The 18,892-nt window shown below is 34.8% G+C and overlaps 1 protein-coding gene across 4 annotated transcripts in view; it reads right to left on the bottom strand.

The window, feature by feature from the left end:
• The window catches only part of TNKS (tankyrase), a 193,974-nt gene that overhangs the window by 79,614 nt on the left and 95,468 nt on the right, over positions 1–18,892 (bottom strand). For all 4 annotated transcript variants that reach the window (XR_013525585.1, XR_013525586.1, XR_613140.5 and 1 more), the window contains exons 4-5: positions 16,625–16,661; positions 15,820–15,895 (exon numbers count right to left, since the gene is read on the bottom strand). Coding sequence is in view for 1 of the 4 variants with exons in the window: in XM_002756912.6 (XP_002756958.2) it covers positions 15,820–15,895; positions 16,625–16,661 (113 nt within the window). In the remaining 3 variants the exon portion in view is untranslated. The remainder of the gene's footprint in view (positions 1–15,819; positions 15,896–16,624; positions 16,662–18,892) is intronic.

Genomic DNA, 18,892 nt, shown 5'->3' with positions numbered 1-18,892 from the left:
TTTTCTTGCCCGATTGCTTTGGTTAGAACTTCCTCATATATTATTACTTAATGGTCGTTTATCAGTCCTTACCTTATCTGACCTATTAGCATTATTTGGTATCACCGATCACTTCTTCCTCCTTAAAATGTTTTCCTCTTTCGCATCTAGTACACCACACTGCTGGTTTTCCTCCTACCTAGCTGCTTACCCATTCTCAGTCCTTGCTGGTTGCTTTTCATTCTCTTGACATTGGAGTACTCCAGGAGTCTATCTTTAGCCTCTTTTCTACATTGTCTAACTCATTCCTTTGGTGATCTCATGCAGACTTGTAGCTTTAAACAGCACCCATGAACTGACAACTCCCCAGTTATATCTCTGGCCTAGTCCTCTTTGCTAACTTTCATACTCTGGAGGTAACTGGTTACTATATGGATTAAATGACATAAAATCATGTGCCGTAATCCAACTGCCTATGTGACATCACTTATGACATGTGTGAGACATCTCATGCTTTTCTCGTGTCTAAAATGGAGCCCCCCCAGTACTTCTCTTGAAACATATGCTGCAGAAATTCCTGTTAATGACAACTCAATCCTTTTAGTTACTCTGGCCAAAAACTCTGGGAGTCTTTCTTGATTCCCATCTTTTATCCATATACTATGCTCACTCCATCAGATTATTTCTCTTGGCTGTAACTCCAAAATATATCCAGAATCCCATCATTCCTCACTACATCTACTGTCACCCAACTTGGTGACAGTATCCATGCTCAGCTGGTTGGTCGCAACAGCCTTCTACTAGGTTTCCTTACTTCCAGTATAATCCCCTTAGAGTAACACAACATGATAGCAGAGCAATCAAGTTAAAATTTAAATTACATTATCTAAGATATACCAGTCTTCTGCTTAAAATCTTCGAATGGGTCTTCATCTCACTCTAAAAACAAACTGAAGTCTTTGTAATGCTCTAGAAGGCTGTAAACAATCTCCCCCATTATGTCCCACCCCACAACTTTCTGACTTCACCTTTTAGTGCCCACTTTTTTCATTCCACTCCACTTCATGCAACTCAAATGCTACATTATCAGTTAGCTGGAACCACTGAGAATTAAAGTAACTTCCAAAAAGATGAAAAGTTAGTAACAAAATATAAGTATTTAATTTCACACATGACTTCTTAATAAATCCAAACAATGATGGAAGGTAAAATATTCCTAAGAATTAATATTAGAATAAAAAGTTCTTATGGATATGTAATGCAGCTATCTTCTTTGGAAGATCTATATACTGTTATGTGCCTAGAATACAAAAATTTAATTTCTACATCTTTTTTTCCCCACTGAGCAATAAAATCATGACAACTATCAGTATGTCCAGATGTATTACTACATATTTAATCCAAATGAAATTTTACCATTTACATTTTAATATAATATATATGTTGTTATCACACAAATGACTGCTGGGTACAGAAAAAAAGGTTTCCTTGGTCTCATAGTGCTGGGGAAGCTTTTCAAGTTGTAACTACCATCTAGACAGAAGAGCCTAGCATGTAGCTCACCTTTCATCCAAAAGCATGAAACATAAATATTAATTTTTAATTTCTTAGGACTACTACTATTATTGAACAAGATTTTTAAATGAGATTCCAAAATACCAATATTCCAAATAATCACCTCTTTTCCTCTCATTCTGCTTTGAACAATACTTTTTTTTTGAGAAGGAGTCTCACTCTGTTGCTCAGGCTGGAGTGCAGTGGCATGATCCTGGCTCACTGTGGCCTCCACCTCCCAGGTTCAAGCAATTCTCCTGCCTCAGCCACTCAAGTAGCTGGGACAACAGGCGTGTGCCACCAAGCTCGACTAATTTTGGCATTTTTAGTAGAGATAAAGTTTCACCATGTTGGTCAGGCTGGTTGCGAACTCCTGACCTCAAGTGATCCACCTGCCTTGGCCTCCCAAAGTGCTGGGATTACAGGTGTGAGCCACCACATTGGGCCTGAACAATACTTTTTGAAGAAAAAGAAAAAAAAAAAAAGATCGGTCCTAAAAACACTTGCCACGATATTTTACCATTACACATATAAAATATTTACACATTACCAAAATAATGTTATTTACTTATATGTCTGTCTCTGAATTCACTGTAAGTTCACTGAGAAAAGAAAACATATCTTAATTTTGTATTTTAAAGAATTAACAGAGCACCTTCATATAGTAGGGTATTCAAAAAAAAAGAATGAACGAGCATTGTCAGCTTTTGATTTATATTGCTAAAAGTCAAGAGAGGACAAGAATAATCCAAGACGGTGAATTTAAATTTTTGTGAAAGATTTACACTGACATTTTAATACAAGCATGCGTGATGTTTGATGCATTTTCTAAGAAAGAATAAAATCACAAATGTCAAACTATAAGTCCTCAGAGAGCTGTCTAAACTGTGACACAGAGTGTATTTGTTTTTCTTTAAGATGAAGATCCAGTCTGGCCTAGACCAATTCCTTTGGGACTTTCTAGATTACCATGACCAGCTTGTCTTGGTTGCCCAGTACTTTCCTGATCCTAGGAAACCTACTGATCTCAGCAAACTAAGACGGTTGGTCACCCTTCCTTAGCCAAACAAGTAAATCAATTTCTTTGTTTCTGGATCTCACCTGAATGAGAAAACTGTGTGTGTGCTTGTGCATGCACTATCAGGTGACATATAGTACTCTACTTTTACTAGTAAGAATACTCAGTGTAGCAACAGTTTTATAAGTACTACCTCTCTGAACTCATGTGTTCTACATATCATATTTTTAATTTAATTTCCTGTATCTTCCTGTGTCCAGATCTGACTTCACAAATAAAGTATTATATATGTATTTTCCCAGTTTAACCAGTCTCAGTATCAGTTACTTCACATTTATTCCCTATCCTCTCCCCAATAGCTCCTTTTTAAATTATAAAATACATTCCCTCTAAAAATTCAAACAGTAGAGAAAATACTATAATGTAAATGTTTCTATTTTTCCCTCCAGCCAAAGAAGCCCTCTTCTCAAATGTAATCACATTTGCAGTTGCACAACGATCATTTCAGATATTTTTCCATGTATATGAACATGTGTTTGTTTTTCCTGAGTGCTTTTTGTTGCTGTTTTTTTCCCCACACAAATAGGATTGTTATTATATTCTATGATTAGTTTCTTCCTTCTTAATATTAGTACATATCTGTCTTATTCTTTGTAATAGCTGTACAGTAGTTCCATTGTGTGGATACACCATAAATATTTACTCATTGACTACAGATAGATATTAATGTTCTACTTTTGCTGTCTTATCAAAACATGCTTCATTTGAATCTATCATTTGGTTAAGATAAATCAGTGTTTCCCTTCTAAAAATAAAGTATTACATTAGCCATTAAAACAAAATTCTTACAAAAATACAATAAACACATAATCATTAAATTATTAAATTTCTATTAGGCACAGAGACATGATTAATCTGCTAAGAAACTAAGAAGCAAAGAGCTTAGTAGCTCTCTCAAAGTGATATTTAGATGAGAACCTAAACAAATTAAAAGCTAGAGAATCGATATAGGCCTGAGTCCATGGAAATAAATATATTTCATTGCTGATGACTATCTTTCAAAGGGATTTTTAAGTAGTACCATAATGAAGATCTGGCAGTCTCGTTGAAGTTACTTAACTCTTGGAATATTAGAATGATAATTTAAAAGAGAAACCTTGTGGAAAATAAATATTGATAAACAAAGTGAGATGAAAGAAAAAAAGCTATTTTATTCACTTCTTTCTCAAAATGTATGACTCCTCTGACTTGCCTATTCTGCAGATGACATATGACTAGATTCTCTAATAGTATTATGTTTTCTCTCCCATTATGAGTCTTTCCCTCTGGTCCTGGACCTCTTGGTCACTGGTTCCTTCAAGCACGGTTCTTAGAGCTAAACACATCTAACCACAGATATAGTCTCATCATAGTGGACCATGGCATGATACTTACTCCTAAAACCTAAGGCTGTTTAACATATTAATATGTCTTTAATTCACAGTCTTTGTAACACGGGAGTTGGGTGACAACTGTGCTGGCTTGACAGCAACAAGGATGCAGCTGGAGATCATTATCCTAAGTGAACTAATGCAGGAACAGCAAACCAAACACCACAGGTTCTCGCTTGTAAGTGGGAGCTAAACAGTGAATACACATGGTCACAAAGATGAGAACAACAGGCACTGGGGCTCCTTGAGTGGGGAGTGGGCTGGATGGCTGCCTACTGGGTATTATGCTCACTACCTTCGTGACAGGATCATTCATAAACCGAACCTTAGCAACGCACAATTTATCCAAGCAACACACCTGTAAATGGACCTACCCTTGAGCCTAAAATAAAAGTAGGGGAGGAAAAAAAGAATCAGATGAAGGGACAGGAGGAACAAGACAGAAAAAAAGACATATAGGATGCAACCAAATTTTTTATCTCTGAGATGCTGTAAAATGAAGAACAAAAATTCATTAGTTGGAGGGTGGCTCTCTATGTAGAAAACAGTTCAATTGTTTTGACTTTGATAAAAGATCTTCAATCTGTAGTGAGTGTAAGCCACTGTCCAGCACAAGATGTAGAAAACTGAAAACATAAGCAATGACTAAATAAAATAACATAGGCGATATAAAAAAATTTTAAATACAAATACTTTATTAAAAACAACGGCCAAAATTTGGGCATTTTCTATGTACTAAGCACTTTTCTAAGTGCGTTATATGCATTAACTTGTTTATACAGCAACTACCTTAGCTAGAAACTACTATTACTTCCATACAGCAAATGAGGAAACTAAGGAACAGGGAGATTAATACAGCAAGCTGAAAGCAGAGTCAGGAGTCAAATCTTGGCAGTCTGACTTTGCAACTCTCATTCTGCCTTTCTAGTTTTCCTTTGTGTGGGGCTCAGGTTTTAGACAGAATGTTCAGGGCCAGGCATGGTGGCTCACACCTGTAATCCCAGCACTTTGGGAGGCCGAGGTGGGTGGATCATGAAGTCAAGAGATCTAGACCATCCTGGTCAACTTGGTGAAACCCCGTCTTTACTAAAAATACAAAAAATTAGCTGGGCATGGTGGCGCATGCCTGTAATCCCAGCTACTCAGGAGGCTGAGGCAGGAGAACTGCCTGAACCCAGGAGGCAGAGGTTGTGGTGAGCCGAGATCGCGCCATTGCACTCCAGCCTGGGTAACGAGTAAAACTCTGTCTCAAAAAAAAAAAAAAAAGAATATTCAGAAATAGATTAATATGACTGAGGGGCAAGAATTACTCTTAGCAGCCAGGGATCTCCTTGGTTCTGACAACCTGAGCATTCTGACCCATAGGTCAGTATACATTAAACCCTACCAATAATGACAATGTGACTGTTCCATTGGATGAGCACACCAGAAATGAGAGACTCCTTGATAAAAGAAGCTGCCTAAAAATAGTTACATATAGCAGGACAAGGAAGGATAAGAATATTGAAAGTGGAGAGAATGATTGTCCCCTTCCTAGTGCAGGATTTTTCTAGATATCTCTAACAGTCATTGGGTCCCCTCCTGAACTCAACTCCCCTGCCCCAGTTGCTTCACCTGACTACCTTCTTGGCCACACTCTGGTTGGTCAATATTCCTTCTTAATATTTGACACCCTAAATTGAGCACTAAATCCAAATATGGTCTGATCTAAACCAGCAAACTCTCTCTCTCTCTTCAGCAGAACCTGTCAGAGCTATCCTAGTGAAGGCTCTAACACTACATAGGGAGGTTGAACTAAGTCCTCATCCTAAATAAGGTTCTGTGATTCCTAGATAAAATACACGAAGAGAGATAAAATAAGAATTTATACTTCATAGCCTCAAAAAGGATGTTCTTCCAAAGGAACAGATGCACTCATCTTTAGGAAGCCATTTTAAAAGCTACAGAATTTATGAAATATAAAACAAGATTTCTGTAATTCGAGAACCATAAATAGTAAAAATTATTTATTTATTTATTTATTTACTTATTTATTCCCAGGTTCAAACAATTCTCCTGCCTCAGCCTCTGAGTAGTTGGGATTACAGGCACCCACCACCACGCCCAATTAATTTTTGTATTTTTAGTAGAGACAGGGTTTCCATATTGGCCAGGCTGGTCTTAAACTCCTGACCTCAAATGATCCACCTGCTACAGCCTCCCAAAGTGCTGGGATTACAGGTGTTAGCCACTAGGCCCAGCCAAAAATTTATTTTTAAAGTGAGAATAGAAAGGACTACCTTTATTTTAAGTGTATGGTATTAGGAAGAGAAAGAGAAGGGAAGGGAGAAGAACAGGTAAGATTGAATGGCAAATCCATAGGGTAATCTTTGTGAGAATAAAGCTGTGAATGCCAACTGAATTCGATTTTAACTTAACATTATTATTGTGGAATCTTCAAGGGGATGCTTCAGCGGCCAGCAATTTGTGTTTCTCTTTTCCAGCCTCAGAATCAGCGGAAGAATTAAAACATTGGTGAAAATGAGTTTCTAGCATCCTCTCACATGGTTTGTGTGAACAAAAATGCTTAGGACTCTTAAGGTGTAACATTAGGTTTTCATCACCTAATGAGAAACAGCTGGTAGATTTTATAAAAAGAAAAAATATCCAAGGTTTCTTGGTTTGATAATAACTTGATGTTTTATACTTCATAAAAGGAGAAAAATTTTCACACTACCCAAACTACACATAAATTCCTTTTTAAAGCTAATATTTGCAATGTTAGGTTTTCATATCTAAGCATCAAAGATTCTAAGTAATAGACAACAGATGACTTCTTGAAAGAAGAAACCAGTTGCACTGATCAGCATTTAATGATTACACAGGAGGGAATCAGTCCACCTTAGATCATTAGACAGTCATTTTAGCCACAAACTGGGAAAGTGACAAATTCCTTCAGCCGATTTTAATCTGGTTAAGTGCTCTTGGATTCTGAAGATAAGCTGTCACCTCAGAGGTCCTTAAGTGATAAAGTCCTTGTTATTTCTGCATTTGTATAATGAATGGGGGAGCCAAAAACAGCCGGGAGCAGAGACCTCTAGTTCTGTTCCCTGCGCATAGCCTTCTCTCCCAATTCTAATGGGTATTAAACACTCTTTAAAAGTAGGAGATTCTTTTGTGGGGCATTTTTATAATATTCAAGAATAGGGTATTATCATGTTTCTATTAAGAAATTAAAGCATTTTTATTAAAAAATTATATTTAGAATTGGTCTATTTCCAAATTTACTAGTTTAGTTTTCCAAATATGCATTTCAAGTGATTGTGCATGGTATTTCTAGTCCTTTTTAAAGCTTTACTATTGATGCCATTCTTAGTAGAGAAAAATATTTCTCTAGTCACTGAAAACATTGTTTAAAAAGGCAGAATAATATGAAGATTTTTGATACTTCTAGAAATGTTTTCATAATATAATCCTAATTTAACTGATGAGTGAATGTATACATGTGTGTGAGACACACACAGAGAGAAGCAAGCTTGAGTGATAATCTCTTTAAAAAGGAGGAAAAAAGGCAGTGATAAAGAAAAAATAACCAGGTTTATTGTTTGAATGTTTAGTAATCCTCTAAAATTTATGTTGAAGTCCCTCAATATGACAGCACTTGGAGACAGGGTCTTTGTGAGGTATTATGGTTTGGATGAGGTCATAGGGTGGGAACCTCATGATGAGATCAGTGCCCTTTCTAAGTACAGACATGAAAAAGCTTGCTCACCAGAAACTGACCATGTTGGAACCTAAACCTTAGTTAGACTTCAGAGCCTCTAGAACTGTGAGATATAAATATCTGTTGTTTAAGCTACCCTGTCAATGGTATGGCAATCCTAGCTGACTAAGACACTAGAAATGGTATACAATGAATTAAGAAATAGTTTACATTGGTTTTATATTGTGGCTAAACAACTGTTTTAACAATGCCAAATCAAAGTTACAGATAATTTCAGAATTCTTAAATCCATAATTAACTCATCACTTTCTTTTTGCCACTTTCTCATCAGGCTGGAAGAATTTCCTGAAATTAGACTTCTGTTTGCCCCTAAGCAAATCTTCTTTAAACAATATAGTCTCTTACGTAAAGAACTTTTTGTAGAATACTCTACTGTTAAATGATATTAACTGAAGAATCTGTTCAAGCCAAAGGGTAGTGAAATCATAATCATTAAAGAGATATTTTTAAATATCTTTATGTAATATTTAACACATAAAACATGTAAGTTATAAAGCATAATATTCAAACATCATCCAGCACCCATTCAGTTGAAGAACTGGGACATCGGCAATACCACAGACGCTATCTTGGGTGCATCTTCCTGCCCTTTTCCCTTTGCCACTCTGCGACACGGACGTTTTTCCAGCTACTGCTGTAGTTGTAATCCAGTCAACTAATGTAAAGTTTGGTTTACTTGTAGAGGCAGAAAAAACACTTTAAACTTCAATTCTAACAATTTTAAAACAGAGGCTGAAGTGTCATACTTGTAATTTGGCTGCTAAATACAAGTTTAATAATGACTCATACTTATAGCCAAAGGATTTAGTACCAACTACCTTCCAGTGTCTTGAGCAGTCTAAAGTGGGAAACAGCAGAAAATCTGTGCTTCTAGATATAAGGGCAGGACAATCCAAAGCTACAATCAATGGTGGCTAAACAAAGGTAAATGGACAACTAAGTTTTATCATTTTGCTGCTTTTTAACACTGTGGTCGGTCCCCAAGAAATTCATTTCTCCAACAGAGAAAGCAGCACAGTTCGCATGGGTACTAACTACCCTTACCAATAGAAATGTCATGCTTGACAAAATAGAGATTGTTTTTAGTAGAAACAATTCCCTAATGAAAAATAAAAAAGACATTTTCAAACCCTTATTGGTACAAAATGAATATACATAAGCAAAAAGATTTTATACAATATATCCCAATGTAAGTAGGCAAGAAAACTTGCTCTAAGGGATTTTGGCACTACAGTAAGGCACGCATTGCTCAGCAAGACGTACCCGGAGAAGTGATTTGATTACATATACAATTAACCCTAAACTATTTGAAGAGTTCCCCAATGCAGACTTACTGCATTTTGATCTTCTTGTAATCCCAAGTAACATCTGAACTAGGATCTATAAAAGTTGGAAATTTAAAACTGGTATGACCTTTTATCTATCAAGATTTGGCAAGAATGAAGAATGATAAAGGTCACTACAGGTCAGGGGGAGCCAGATATGTGCCCCCAGGTAATGCTAACACTTTCTTTCTTAAAGGGGAAGGGGGCTCTACATAAACTTTATTGCAGATACCATGAGTGTTCTCTCCAGTGTGAGGCTACAGTCTCTTACGAAATTTAATTCTGCATTATGGGTAATTGCTACTAACTCTGCTGAAAAATAAGTAACAAAATATAATCTTGAAATATTAGAGTCAGAAGGTATGTTAGAGCTCACATGGCCCAAATCTTTCATTTTTTTTAGGCTAAAAAAATTGAGAACTCAAAGATATAATAAAACTTGCCGTGAACACATGGCTAATAACAGTTGAAACCTGAAATCTGGTCTTCTAGCTTCAAGTTCCTGCTTTTTCCCACAATACCATGACCCCAAATGGTGCACATAAAATTATGTTTTTGTATTCTGAGGGAGAAAAATACTTAAATTGTAACATATAGATTCAAAGGAACTGAACATATCTAAAGACATAATTATATTTGGGAAGATTTTTTAAATTCTTCACTTATTCTTCTAAGTAGTTATGAAAGAATCATTTTCAGTAACCTATCTGAAAAAAAGATGCAATCCTTCTTGCCCAATAGTTATTTTAGTCAAGTATTTCAGTTATCTATTAGTACATAACAGACTACCCCAACAGTGGTGAGTTGCCTGGGCAGGTGTTCAGCTCTATGTGGCATAAGCTATGGTGCTAGGATGCCTGATATCACCCTAGGGTTGGATTTGGGACTCAGATGAGGTTAAATTGTCTAGGACGTGTGGATAGTTAGAATCATTAAGAAGCTTTCATGGGAGCTCAAGTGGGTCTGCTGGCTAGGCGCCTCAGTTCTTCACATGGACCTCATCATATGGCTGCTTGCGCTGCCTCATGTCATGGCAGTGTGGTTCCAAGAAGAAGAATTACAAAAAAAAAGAAACTAGCGGCTTGCCAGGCCAACTCAGGAGCTTGTCCTGAAAAGGACAGAGTATCACTTGTGCATTATTATTATTATTATTATTTTTTGAGACAGAGTTTCGCTCTTGTTACCCAGGCTGGAATGCAATGGCGCGATCTCGGCTCACTGCAACCTCCGGCTCCTGGGTTCAGGCAATTCTCCTGCCTCAGCCCCCTAAGTAGCTGGGATTACAGGCACACACCACCATGCCAAGTTAATTTTTTGTATTTTTAGTAGAGATGGGGTTTCACCATGTTGACCAGGATGGTCTCGATCTCTTGACCTTGTGATCCACCCGCCTCGGCCTCCCAAAGTGCTGGGATTACAGGCTTGAGCCACCAAGCCCGGCCCACTTGTGCATTATTTTATTCAAAGCGGTTCCAGGCTAAGCTCAGAGTCAATGTGGCAGGGAACTAGACTAGGGCATGCATAATAAAAGGTGTGGTTTACTGAGACATCTCCAAAGTAACAACCTACCACATAAAGATTGTTAAAATCCTAGCCAAATATAGATTGGAGAAACGTTATACTGAGAGAGGGGGCTACTGATTAAGAATAATGAGAAACTCTACAACCTAAAACTTAAATGTAGATACAAATAATTACACTAATCCTACATCTTTATTGTTCTTCATTGGATGGGCTTTATGGAATTCCATATGGCACTATTTTCAGCCAGATATTAATTTTTAATCAACATGTGTTTACAAATGGGCATATATCTCAAGAATGTATTTCTGAGTTTATAAGCTGCTCATTTAAACAAATTTATTTATTAAATGTGACTCTGGGTGAAAGAGGGGAAGGCCAAGCTCCAACTGAATTAATTCAATTATATGCTTTGTAGATAACCAGGCAATCTATAACTTATTTTTTCCAAAGCCACATGGGACAGAGCTTCGATAATGAGGACATTTAAGGGGAGAAAAGGGGCACACTGGAGTACTTAAAATTATGTAAGTGTCCATTCTAGATACATTTGAAAGTTTCAAAAAAATTATCAAAGGAGTAGGGATCTAATTTGCTAAAGGTTCTGTGTGCTACAAACTGTACTAGGTACACTGACCACATTATTTCACTTAATTTTCTCAAATGCCTTGTGAAATGGTATGGTTTTTCCATTTATGAATGAGTAAATTAAAAACTCTAGAGCCATAGATACACACTTGGAAAGCAGAAGAGCTATGAATAGAACCCAGTCCCTCTGACCTTATAGTCTATTTGCCCTATCACAGTTTGTCTATGGTATCTTCAAGGTACAGCACTAAATTCTACTTTATTTCTGATTGACTTTCTTTTGAAAGTAATTTTCAAACACTTCACTTTTCTCTGTTTCCAGTCTTCTCCATTATTAACTAGTTGGAAGTAAATATTTACAGAATGTTGACATTTAAAGAAATCCTTCAGTTAATTTTTCTGAATTAAAATCATGATCTTCTAATTACCTGTTCATCTAAATTTCTGGTTTCTTACAGAAGGGTATACTAAATACTAAAGCCTTAAAAATAAAAGGGCCAGGAAATCAACACTTTATAACTGTATCACAGCAAAAGGAATTTTGTATCATCTTAGTGCAATAGCTTCAATGTCCTCCATAACGTCTTAATCGTTTTACCAATTTTTGAGCTTCTTGTAATCGTGTACCACCAACCATATGGTTACTTCCCATAGCACTAAGCACAGTGACCTACACATAATAGGTATTAAGTGCTGGTGGAATGAATGAATGAAAGGAGTAGAAGGAAATCTGAAATACTCAAAATTACACTGGAAATACTATTTTAAAAGCACCTATCAAATATTGGTTACTTTTAATTATTTAGTGACATATAATCACAGCAATAGTAGGCATGTAGATATAGTCAAAGATACATATTATTTCTATTTGGGACTATGTGCAATAATCCCTAACCCCTACCAATTGCTTGTTAAGATGAGGAGTGGATAAATTTAGGACAATTTATTTTAGGGGGGAATAAAGACAGTTAGGAAAGGAGAATAACACAGAGAGGAACCACAAAGAACTCTCAAAAGAGATGACTGTTGGACTAATTGTATTTGAATATTTATTTTCATTTATTATAAAAGGCATCCTTATAAAAATTAACACTGGAAACAAGAGAATATTACCACCTTAAATTTAGACATCAAACAAGGCCAGAACATGTGGATAACTGCTAATAGAACATCTGATACTGATATAAAACACTCTAAAGGGAGATTAAAGGTCAAGAAACCCAAGTTTGAAAATACAGGAATAAAGAATTCTAGAAAGGGAACAATCTGTCTTAAGGTTTAGTTCACCTAATGGCAATAATGAATTGTGGACTGTTATGACTAATCACACTGGCAGAAGCTGGAAGATGATTAAATAATATCTATGCCCCTATGTCTCTAAAAGTGGTCTTCATTATAACATGTATATGATTGTATAAAGGTGACATTTTAGAACAAAAAAAATCTCTGCCTTTTTTTAGGGAGAAAAGAAAAGCCAATAAAATTTCTAGTGTAGCCAAGAACCAGTTTTGATTTATGTGTAAAATAAAAGCATACTAATAATACAAACTGTATAAAACCTTACTGATATTTCATAATTTTCAGAATTCTAAAGGTTAGGAAAAAATTGGCTTTGGGAAATAAAAATATTAACTTCTCACATATTACCTAATTAGATAATCATGAAGTCACAGTATAGAATTAAGAGAGTACTTAAAATTTACACTCTCATTGTATAATCCCACATATTACATTAAAAAAAACCTAAAGTCTCAAACCCCCACATAAATCTCTAGGCAAATTCCCCACCTACTAACTACTGTCTAAGGAACATTTCTTTTCCAAAAACATTTCAAATTACCATTTTCATGGGCTTTTTAAACTTACAAACCAAGAATTGTAGTAAAAACTAAGACAGAAAAGGGCTCAGTTAAGCAATAATACAGTAATTTAGGAAACCTCCAAAAAAGGATTTGGTTCTGCACTGTATTCTAAAATGAAATTCAGGAAATAAAACTCTATTCTGACTTACTATATATGAAAAAGCACCTTTATCTGCTCATTAACATACAATCTGACTTTCTAATTCTAAATAAACACATGCAAATGTTCTAAAAAAGGACTACATATCTAAGACAGATACTTGTAATTTTAGCAGCTAGATTTGTCTACCTGTTTTCTTGATAACAACAGGAAGAAAATAAAAGATATTGGCATAACTAAGGGGTCTTGTCCCAATCTCCACTAGCACCCAGAACATTTCACACCTTGTGGCTTTATTGCAACTGGTACATTCAATAAGAATTACTCTGTGCCATAAATGAGAATAATATCTAAATATGGCTATTATTCAATTTAAGTCATACAGTTGAGCAATTGTTCATGATTTCTTATATGCATAGCACTAAAACCTAATAAATGCTTAAGTCTAATTTGCTATCTAATTTAACTTGAAAAAAAAAAACCTGATAATCAAAAAAGTATAAGAATACATTTTGGAATGTTATTGCATTATTTATACTTTAGAAATCCTTTGGTACAATAATAATACTTGAAAAGTATTCTTAAAAATGTTCTATACATTATAAAGTATACAGTTCTTCCTCATAAGTACCCAAAAATAAATTAATAGAATATTAGTAATAATAAAAAAACATAAAATCTCCCATTCGCATACTTCTGATTTAATTTTCTAAATGGCAAATAGTAGATATTTTTCTCACTCAGAGGATAAAATTATGTTTATCAAGGAACAAAAGAGTCATACTCAAAGCTTTTGCTATACGCAAAGTGCCATCCTTGGTCCTGTGCAAAATAAAACAAGCGCTAATGGAGAAGTAAAATAAAATAACCTTCATGACTATACTTTAAGGAACTCCAAATGCATAGAGTAATATAGAAAAGGAGCCACAGGAATTTGGATGAGAAATACATTAGTTCTAGCTAAAAGCTAGTATATTCTCCTTTACGGAAAAGGAAAAATTAATGAGTTCTATACATTTGTGTAGTAGATAAAGCAGAGAGAAGAGATAATTTGTTAAGTATCAGGGATCATGCTCCTTAATTATTATGATTTACTGCACTAGGAATGTGGTCGTCAGAGTAGAAGGGTAAGGAAAGGAGAAAGAAGCCGTGTCGGAAAGAGACTCCTGCTGTAGTAATTTCACATAAGTTCTGTAGTATTAAAATGGTTATGGAAAACAGAGGTAAGCCGGGCTTGAAACAAGCTCAGTCTAAAAACAGCTGCATTTAACCACAGATAAAAAGGCCCTTCTCTGCACAGTGATAGAAATCACTTTATCTACTTGGAAGATCTAAATAAAATCTGGAGTTTAAAGTGCACACAAGAGTGTTAAATTCCCTAGAGCAACTTCAAAACTGAAGGAAAAATGAACAGTTACCATTTAAACACACTTCCCAAAAGTAAGCAATGGTGCTGAGCAAATCTTTGCTAGTTTATAGCTTGATATATGTAATTTAACCTTCCATGAAAGTAGAAGTCTCTCCCCAAATTACCCAGAGAAACAAAATGCTCACTGGGCCATTTAACAATATATGACCTATCTACGATAACAAATTAACATAAATTATATTCCGAGAGACTGGATTCCTTGCCACTATTTTTGGATTTAATTAAAATAGAAAAAAAGTGGGGAAGCATGCAAAAATTTGATCTGCAAAATTATCACTCACAGAAAAGTCATTTTTTAAAAAGCAAAATAGTTTAATGTTTCTCAGGAGTACCATCCATCCAGATATTTGCCATAACATTTTCACTGTAAATAATGTAAAAAAGTCATTCTTTAAATTTCAGGCATAAGATAATTTTCCTCAATATTTGCAATGTGTCCTTAAAAACATTTTAGGTTTTTAGAACATAAAGGCCATCTGCTAACATTAAAAAATGAACACTCATTTCAATAAACCAACTTTATAATATAGAGTGCTTTGATTTTCAATGTCTATTAGGTAAATCACTGCAAAACTTTGTAATTACTAAAGGTCATAACGGATTACCTTTGAGTATATCTTCAGCAAGAATACAAAGTAGATAATGATGCTGCCAGCTGTATACTTTATATATTACCTTACATTTATGACAACTGTATAGAATATTCCTCTCTGTTTTAATCTATTTTCTTTCAATATTCCAGAATTATAACTTAGCCAATATAAGTAATAACAAAAGAGCAGAGCCGTTACATAGATGTAAAACCATCATTAACAACATTTTCTCAGCTTTAATGGAAAAAGTGTTGGTGTCTAGCAAACAAATCTTCTTTTGCCAAATAAGAAACCAAAAACAGAAATGTCTTAACAATGATGGGTAACTAGGACACACATATTTCCAGTTTCCATTATCATACACAGAAAATAGCATATGTTGTAATTTTAATCAATGAAAAAGCTGCAGTTCCATGCAACAAATAACTTGCAGTGTCTGACATTAAAGAGAAAAGCCTTACTTAAGATCCGTGCTTCACCAGTTCTATGAATATGTCACAACTGCCAATAACAGATAGAGCAGCATTTCATTTACAGTGAAAAGATCCCAGTAAAAATAAAGCCATGTAGGTATACGTGCATATATATACATATATGCCACGTTCAAAAAATTTTGTGGCAAGGCAATTAAAGAGGATTATATGTAAAATAACTCACCTTTCGCCCGTCACTTGCATGGCAATTCACATTTAGAGGAGTCAGTAAAGCCATTAGTTTTTCTTCATTACCACTCCTATAAAAAGGTAGTAAGTCAATTCCTATAACATTACAAAGCTTCTTATGAATATTTATAAATAATTTTGTCACACGAGAGTAAAATATGGGTTTGATTTCTTTTACATGAATTACAATAAATCTCTTTTGCAATATTCAATTCAATTAATATATTTCTAATTAATTCCTGTTAATCACTGTATATATCTTAGATAACGTGGCTTTCTACATTTTTGTTTTATTTATCTATATAAAGTCATCTTCCTAATTACAAACAAACTTTATTCTGATAAACTAAAACATTGGAGTTAAAAAATACATGCACAATGCTATAAAGAGCTAATTAATTAAATTATAAATGACCAAGAAAAACAACAACAAAAAATAGATGAGGATTTTAACATTTACTTTTTGCTCTTCACTCAAGCTTTGCTAGAAAAAATCTTCAGAAGAAAATGAAGATATAGGTATTTAAATATTCCAAGAATATCACTGGGAAAGCTGGCAAACAAGGGTTTGCAGGTACCTTAAGAAATGTTCCAAATAAAATTAACCTTATAATCATCACCATATGAAAGATTTTATTATATACACTAATCACGTAAAATAAAGTATATATTTAGTATCTCCATAATTGCATAAAATCCAAGCAAGACAATAACGTTATATTTTTTATACTCCTCCACCTGCCCTCCTCCTTCTCTTGCTTAATGCATTATACACACTTAAAATGAATGGAATCACTTACCTAGCAGCTTCTAGGAGTTCGTCTTTCTTGTATTCACCTAGATGATTGCAAAATATCATGCTGTTAGCATTTGGCAGAAGACAGATTAAGAAATGCAGTAGGCAGCAAATAGAGAATTAAATAGAGAAGAACAGAAAAAGAGAGTCCACACCCCGCTGGGTGATGGAGCCGTGACGTTAGCCAGCTTGTGAAGGCAGCATCACCAGTGCCTTGGAGACGGGCAGCAAATTGACGCAGCTTCTTGTCCAATCCTCAGATGAAATAGCTTTCTTCAGACAACCAATGAATGCTAAATCTCGTGTCCAGAAACACATTCCCTCTGATAACAGCATGCCAGCTGAAGACAATGTCCCCTCCCCCCTTTTCTATTCAGGCTGTCACAGTATACTTGTGAAGCATAATACATTCTGAGACAAAGCAAAATAATAAGGCTCTTTAAAGGTACAAATTACGAGGCTTCTAAAAACTGAAGTTTTATTGGTAATGGCATGGAAAGTTAAAAGAAAACATTGATTACTATTGTTGAGCTTCATAGCAGTACAAAATGCAAATATCAGAACCACGAAGCCTTTGACTCGATAGGGAAGGTCTGTAGACTAGAAATACGTGAACTACGTACCAAATGCCATGAACCTCTTGGAGGCAGTGCTCCAAAAACCAAAACAGTGACCACATTCTTAAATGACAATAATATTCTAACATGCCATAATCTTAATACTTCATATAAATTCAATACCAATTTTTAACACATAATAAATCTTAAAAATATGTTTTTTAAGGAGGTTGAGGTCTTTGAGAATGAGCAGATATCTAACTACTATCTAATTTTTACTCATTCTATTTTATCACAATGAATTTGAAAAATACATCAAATGCTGAAAACAGAAATGCAATTAAAAACTGCCTATAACAAATTTTTTAGAGTATTCAAGATCTAACAAACAAATTTCTTTTGCAAGCTCAACTGAAGGACAAGGGATGTTAAATAATACAGCGTTTGTTCCTTCAATAAATAAAAAGAGCCAGGACTATGATTCAGCTATAATACACTGATTTAGTTTGCTACATCACTAAAGAAATAATTACACAAAGTATCTTAACAAATAGTTACATGAAAGCAAACATTAAGTGTGTACATAATAAAACATTAGACTCAATGAAAATGTTATCATTCTTTCATGAAGTAAGATTAAATAATTTTTTTAAAAGCCTATGTGTAAATATGGACTTTGCATTTTGTTTGTTTTGCTACCAAATGCAGAATATTGGTGCACATATTACAAAGACACCGCAAGGCTACCAAGCACATACTTAACTGCTATAACCCATTATTAGCAAATATTCTTTAGCTTTAACTTTATCTTACCTCTTGGATTAAGATTAGGTTAAATTCTAGAAACTATAACCAGGTATTTTCAAAGTAAAAAGTTGTGAAATACCTATTTTCTCTTGAAGGAACTTCATATACCAATAAAGTTATAAGTTTAAGAATATAAGCTAAAACATACAATTTCATGATCATAAAATTGGTCTTTCTAATTTCCCATAAATTCTATTTCACATTTTTTTAGCCAACTGATAGAGTAAAGGTTGTATCATTATATCCTCCACCCAATAAAGTTCCTGCCTTCCCAAAGCCCAAGACCTGCCTTTGTTAAACATTTTAGGATCAGTCAACTTAAAAAGCTCCTTGTGAGGAAAATGGCATAACCCATAACCCCAAATGTCTACAGAACTAGGATAAAAATAAATCAAATTACAGAACATATCTATAACATTTATTAATTTTGTTGAGTCACATTTGTTTAACAGCCTATATGCCGGATTTTAAACCAAAAGATACTATTATCTCTGACCTCAAGGAATACTAGTAAAGAAGACAGATGAATAAACAAATGATTAGAGTATAAAGAAATCTTATGAAGTGCTCTAGCATTTACCAGCCAGTCTATTAATGATTGGAAGGGTAGTTGGGGGTCAAGGAAGCCTTCCAGGAAGAGAGGAAACTTGAGCAGTTTTGAAAGAAGGACATGTAATCCTTAGGTGAAGCAGGGTAAGGGAGAAGCGACCACAGTGAAAGAAAGGAGAAGGGGAATGGTTGTAAGTGGCTCTGAGTACCTGAAGTAAAGGACACTTGCAGGGGAATGGATATGGACGAGACAGAGAAGAAGTGGAAATGTCATGAATGTCTCTCTAAGCTAAGAAGTTTGAACTTTACTTTGAAAGTAATAAAAAAAATACTGCAATATTTTAACAAGGAAAGGGCAA

This window comes from Callithrix jacchus, chromosome 13, assembly GCF_049354715.1.
Source record: "Callithrix jacchus isolate 240 chromosome 13, calJac240_pri, whole genome shotgun sequence".
Lineage (NCBI taxonomy): Eukaryota > Metazoa > Chordata > Mammalia > Primates > Cebidae > Callithrix > Callithrix jacchus.
This window is presented reverse-complemented; position numbering and strand designations above follow the sequence as displayed.